Genomic DNA, 6000 nt, shown 5'->3' with positions numbered 1-6000 from the left:
TGCTAACAGCTCAATTGCTTCAACTGAGAATATTAAGATGTCTCTCCCCAAGAATTGTATATGTATTGGAGAGGAGAGCTGGTCTTGTGGTAGCAAGCATGACTTGACCCCATAGCTATGCAGGGTCTGCCCTGGTTGCATATGAATGGGAGACTTGATTTGTGAGCACTGCAAGATATTCCCCTCAGGGGATGAAGCCGCTCTGGGAAGAGCAGAAGGTTTCAAGTTCCCTCCCTGGCTTCTCCAAGATAGGGCTGAGAGAGATTCCTGCCTGAAACCTTGGAGAAGCCGCTGCCAGTCTGTGAAGACAATACTGAGCTAGATAGACCAATGGTCTGACTCAGTATATGGCAGTTTCCTATGTTATGCTCCAGTCAGTGGATTCTTCTGAGAAATGAAATAAAATTGGAAGATGTGGGCCAATAATTGCAGTTTCCATGTTCTGGATTGCCATCTGACTCCACATGAGGGGAATCCTGTACCATGTTAAAATTCCTGTGGAATCTGTACATCAGTGGGAGCTTAAGAGTTCTAAAGAACAACAACAAAGAAAACAGTGAGGCCACATTTATCACAAGAGGTATTTCCCCTGCATGCACTCCTAGATGGGATGCAAGGTCCTTGCTCTTGCTTAGAGTGTTTCACCCAAAGGGGTGTGCACAATGTGAACTCTTTGATGGTTACTTAGGTTTGTCTTCTTGATGCTCTTTCCACGCTCTCATCTGTGTGAATTTTGTGATGCCTAGAAAGAGCTGAGCTGCATCTAAAGCTCTTTCTACACTCAAGGCATTCATATGGTTTCTCCCCTGTATGGATTCTTTGATGGATAGTAAGGTGTTCACTACGAATAAAGCTCTTTCCACACTCCAGGCATTTAAATGGCTTCTCTCCTGTGTGGATTCTTTGATGGGTACTAAAGGCCGAGTTGTGACTGAAGCTCTTTCCACACTCCAGGCATTTAAAAGATTTCATACCTGTGTGGATCCTTTGATGCTGAGTAAGCTCCAAACTGCTTATGAAGTTATTTCCACACTCCAGGCATTTAAATGGCTTCTCCCCTGTGTGGATCCTTTGATGGGAAGTAAGTTGGGTGTTTTGGCTGAAGCTCTTTCCACACTCCAGGCATTTAAATGGTTTCTCCCCTGTGTGGATTCTAAGATGGATACTAAGGTGCTCACTGCGACCAAAGCTCTTTCCACACTCCAGGCATTTAAATGGTTTCTCCCCTGTGTGGATTCTTTGATGGATAGTAAGGTGCTCACTACGTCCAAAACTCTTTCCACACTCCAGGCATTCATATGGTTTCTCTCCTGTGTGGATTCTTTGATGCTTAATAAGGCCTGAGCTGCTTATGAAATCCTTTCCACAATCCAGGCATTTATATGGCTTCTCCCCTCTGTGAAATCTCTTATGTGTACTAAGGGCTGAGCTGCTACAGAAGCTCTTTCCACACTCCTGACATTTAAATGGTTTCTCTCCTGTGTGGATTCTTTGATGGGAAGTAAGTTGGGTGTTCTGACTGAAGCTCTTTCCACACTCAACACATTTAAATGGTTTCTCTCCTGTGTGAATTCTTTGATGGATAGTAAGTTGTTCATTGCGTCCAAAGCTCTTTCCACACTCCAGGCATTTATATGGCTTCTCCCCTCTGTGGAATCTCTTATGGATACTAAGGCCTGGGCTATGACTGAAGCTCTTTCCACACTCCAGGCATTTAAATGGCTTCTCCCCGGTGTGGATTCTTTGATGGGAAGTAAGTTGGGTGTTCTGGCTGAAGCTCTCTCCACACTCAAGGCATTCAAATGGTTTCTCCCCTGTGTGGATTCTTTGATGGATTGTAAGGTGTTCACTACGACCAAATCTCTTTCCACACTCCAAACATTGATATGGTTTCTCCCCTGTGTGGATTCTTTGATGGATTGTAAGGTGTTCACTACGACCAAATCTCTTTCCACACTCCAAACATTCATATGGCTTCTCCCCTGTGTGAATTCTTTGATGCTTAATAAGGTCCGAGCTGCTTATGAAGCTCTTTCCACACTCCAGGCATTTATACGGCTTCTCCCCAGTATGGGTCCATTGATGCTTAGTAAGATGCGAGCTGCTCATGAAGTTTTTTCCACACTCCAGGCATTTAAATGGTTTCTCCCCTGTGTGAATTCTTCGATGGGAAGTAAGGCTTGAGCTATGATTGAAGCTCTTTCCACACTCTGAGCATTGATACGGTTTCTCCCCTGTGTGGATCCTTTGATGGGTTGTTAAGTTTGAGCTCCGACTAAAGCTTTTTCCACACTCCAAACATTTGTACAGAATGTGGCTTCTCTTATACGCCTTAAGGCTTAAATGACTACTGAAGGTCTTTTCCTGTCCAAGGCACTTTTCCTTTCCTTTCTTTTTTTCTTGTACTCTACGGAAGAGGTGGAAATCCCCTCTCTGACAAGCATCAGGTTCATCCCTTGAAATCTCCATTGGGTTTCTGTCCTGCATCTCCGATTCATCTCCATTCTCAGTAGCATCCTCCTCTGTCTGGGCACTTTGATGGGGGATCTGCTGTGAGCTCTGACTGAAGCTCTTCCTGTGTTCTGATAATGGATTTGGCTTCTCTTCCATTGGGGTACTGCAGTATGTGTTGAGGCTCGTTTGAAAACAGAGTGGTTTCACACCCACAGGTGGAGCTTTCATTCCCTTTCCATTGCGAACATTTTGTTGGGCGGGAATTTCTAGGCAATCTGCTTGGATCCCTTCCTGCCTCCTTGATTTCTCTTGATCCCCGTAGATCTCTTCTTCCATTTCATGATTGGTCTTTCCCAAAAGTGACTCTTGTTCCCCTTCAGAATTTTCCATGTTGCTCCCGTCACCTGCTTGGATAAAGGGAGAATTCTGATGATTAGTATAACTGAGAAATTATTCAGCCATGGGGTCCCTTGCTACTCTTTTCCATCTGCTCTTTGACTTGATAATGGAATGGAAGGCATTTTGCTAAGCCTAATGGATAAGTGTCCTTGCCTGGAAAGTTGAGAAGAAGCTTCCGTCTTATTTGTCTCAGCCTCTTTTGGAGATGGAGAACATCATACCTTGGACAGTCTAATGGGGATAGCCCTAGAAATATTTCCCTTTTTTTAATTTAACCAATCACTTCTAGAGGAGAGTAACGAACTTTCATTTGGGGTGTGGCTAGCTGGGATGGAGTGGAACCAGAATGGGGTGGGATGTAGAGGGAGGAGAGCTGGCCTTGTGGTAGCAAGCATGAATTGTCCCCTTTACTAAGCAGGGCCTGCCCTGGTTTACATTTGAGCACTACATGTGAGCACTGTAAGATATTCCCCTCAGGGAATGGGGCCACTCGGGGAAGAGCATCTTCATACTTTCATGTACAAGGTTCCAAGTTCCTTCCCTGGCATCTCCAGGTAGGGCTGACAGACTTCTGCTTGTAACCTTGGAATACTGAGTTAGATGGACCAATGATCTGACTCAGTAGAAGGTAGTTTCCTATGTTCCTAGTTTAGAATGGCTGAAGGGAGGAAGCTGGGAAGAGAAAGCTATGAAGAGTTTGACAAGAGGGCTGGAGGGGGGGGTGCCTTCTGTCTGAATCCTGAGTGAGGAGGCTTCCGTTTCTGAAAGATCTAGTCTGAAAGCCAGGAGGGAAGGCAGAAGGAGAGGGGCAGGGCTGAGCCGGGGCTGGTTTGAAGGAGGGATCATGTGAACAGGACACGGCCTGCAGAGACCTCTGCCCGCGAGGTGCCTCCGGCCACCAAAGGAAAGGTCCACGGCTTATCTAGTCCAACATCCTGTTTCCCAGTGGCCAACCAGATGCTTCCAAGAAGCCCACAGGCAAGAGGTGAACGCGTCCCACTTCTCCTGCTGTTGCTCCCCTGCAACTGGTATTTGGAGGCATCTTGCCTCTGAGCCTGGCAGTGGGTGACCTACAGCCACCAGACTAGTAGCCATTGATAGACCTGTCCTCTGTGAATTTGTCTAGGCCCCTTTTCAAGCCTTCCAAGCTAATTTGGGTCCTTCCTTCAAGAGTCCCCCAAACAGGCAGATTACAATCTGTGTCAATCTCTGGGATTCCTACAAGGGACTCTCTGGTTAGAGGCATGACTGGAAATTAGGTGAACCAGTCACCCAGAGAAAAGGAGGAAATTACTAGACATGTTCTTCTTGAGGTAACTGTGAAACTTTACTTTAAAATAGTATTTGATCCATGCTTTGAGGGGCAATTTGGATGAAGGTTAAGTTAACATGCACTCACTCCATGAAAACCTACTTAACAGGGTTGTTGTGAGGAAAACAATCCATGTTCTCTGCTCTGGGTTCTTTGGAGGAAGAACAGAATATCACCACCAAAGTAAGTGCCTATTTTAAGCCAAATTTTGGGTTACGGCCCATTTGACCCATGAGTATACCCCTCAGGTTCTGGCAACAATCTCTTACTAAGTCATACACTTACTCAACGGATATCCTGTTCTTCCTCCAAGGAGCCCAGAGCAGCCGACACGGATGGTTTTCCTCACAACAACCCTGTTAGGTAGGTTATCGTGCAGGTAGAGTCATTTAGATCCCACTCAGTTTGAATCAGGAAGGTTGAACCCTGAATGCTTGTGAGCCCACATTACCTCCCTGGATACTGCTGCCCCAAGCAAAACTCATTCTGCGTGCACTTGAAAATAATTAGAGGGAACACTGCAGGGAGAGTGGTTTGCTTGCTTCTTGCTCTTGCTCATTTCTGAGGTCTAAGCTGAGCCATGGCCAGTGTGCCTATGAAGGAGGTAGGGCAATTAAGTGGGTGGTGGCGGGGAGTCCTAATTGCTATGGAAATGTTAAGGAGGCCCCAAACATGCCGATTCGTCCCCTGCCCTGCGCCCCGCTAGAGACAGCCCCGCACAGGGAACACTGCATACCACACTAATCAAATTAATGTAAGCGGCAGCAGCAGGCATGCTGTAAACCAGGTGTGTGTGGCTGGGTAGGAGAAAAAGTTGCAAAAGAAGGGAGCTTTCAGAGCTCATAAATTAAGGTACTTCTCTTTAAGAATATAGCAACTTATCATACTTTTGTTCTCTGAATATTCGCAGACCTCAAAATATGTTTACCCGAAGATTAATATGGCTGCAGGAACATTCTATAGTCTGATTAACAGCAAGGAAAAACCCAACCAGAAGATTTAGAAGTGCATAAGCAAATAACTGAGGGTGAAGCCTGAATACCAGCTGTGCTCTTGCTTCAGGAGCTGCTGCTACGGAGGTCCAATGAAGTAATTTGTTGGGCTTTGGCTACCAAATGGAAAGAGGCAGCTTTGGCCCAACTCTGAAAGATTCAGCCTGAACTGAACCATCATCTGGTTCAGAATGGATCCACCTTGGATTCAGCCCCTTCTGCCTGTTTCTGTTACTCCACTGACCCCTGTAGCTGTTTAAGAGGAGTCAGGGCCGGCTGTATTTGCTTTTCACTCTTGGCAGCGAGGGAGCAGCTTCTGCTCTGAGCTTTTTATTTTTTAAATCGCTTCTGGCTTTTTCCTCCTCCTTTCCCTGCACTCCTGGTACAGGCACAGTATATCTTGGAAAATTCCCAAGCAAGCCTGCACTTTTGCCAGGACTGCAGGGAGAATGGTTTTAAAACAAAAACTGCTGAAAGTCTTTTTAAAAGACACAAGGGAGCTCCTGCTCCCTTGTGTCCGGAGGTCAAACTAGAGTGCAGACTGTCCTGTCTCCTGTTGGGTAAGTAGGTTCAGGAGTTCAGGTAGCAAGAAGGAGGTTGTGAATCTTTGGTCCAAGTAGAAGCAACCATGTTTAATGAAGCCAAGAGAAGCAATCCCCCTGAAGAACCAAAGAAAATCAGGGGCAGCCCCAAATTACCCCCAAATTGAACCAGTAATGCTTTGTACAATCCTAGTACTTTCATGGTTTGATGTTATAAATGCTTATAGACAGAGGTAAATTTACAGTGGTTTAAAAATCAAATTGCCTCTTGGTTTCTCTTTCTACTTCACAGCCAAAGATC

At 45.7% G+C, this 6000-nt stretch overlaps 1 protein-coding gene across 14 annotated transcripts in view; it reads right to left on the bottom strand.

Moving 5' to 3' along the window:
- Positions 1 to 353: 353 nt before the first annotated feature.
- The window catches only part of LOC128347016 (zinc finger protein 345-like), a 75476-nt gene continuing 69829 nt past the window's right edge, over positions 354 to 6000 (bottom strand). For 12 of the 14 annotated variants that reach the window (XM_053300984.1, XM_053300985.1, XM_053300987.1 and 9 more), the window contains one exon: positions 354 to 2861. In XM_053300984.1, the coding sequence (XP_053156959.1) occupies positions 685 to 2861 (2177 nt within the window). In that variant the 3' untranslated portion in view covers positions 354 to 684. The remainder of the gene's footprint in view (positions 2862 to 6000) is intronic. The other 2 variants (XM_053300988.1, XM_053300997.1) reach the window with 2 other exon arrangements.

This window comes from Hemicordylus capensis, chromosome 2 (genome assembly GCF_027244095.1).
Source record: "Hemicordylus capensis ecotype Gifberg chromosome 2, rHemCap1.1.pri, whole genome shotgun sequence".
NCBI classification, from domain to species: Eukaryota; Metazoa; Chordata; class Lepidosauria; order Squamata; family Cordylidae; genus Hemicordylus; species Hemicordylus capensis.
Note: the sequence above shows the minus strand (reverse complement) of the source record. Positions and strands in the feature narration are given on the sequence as shown.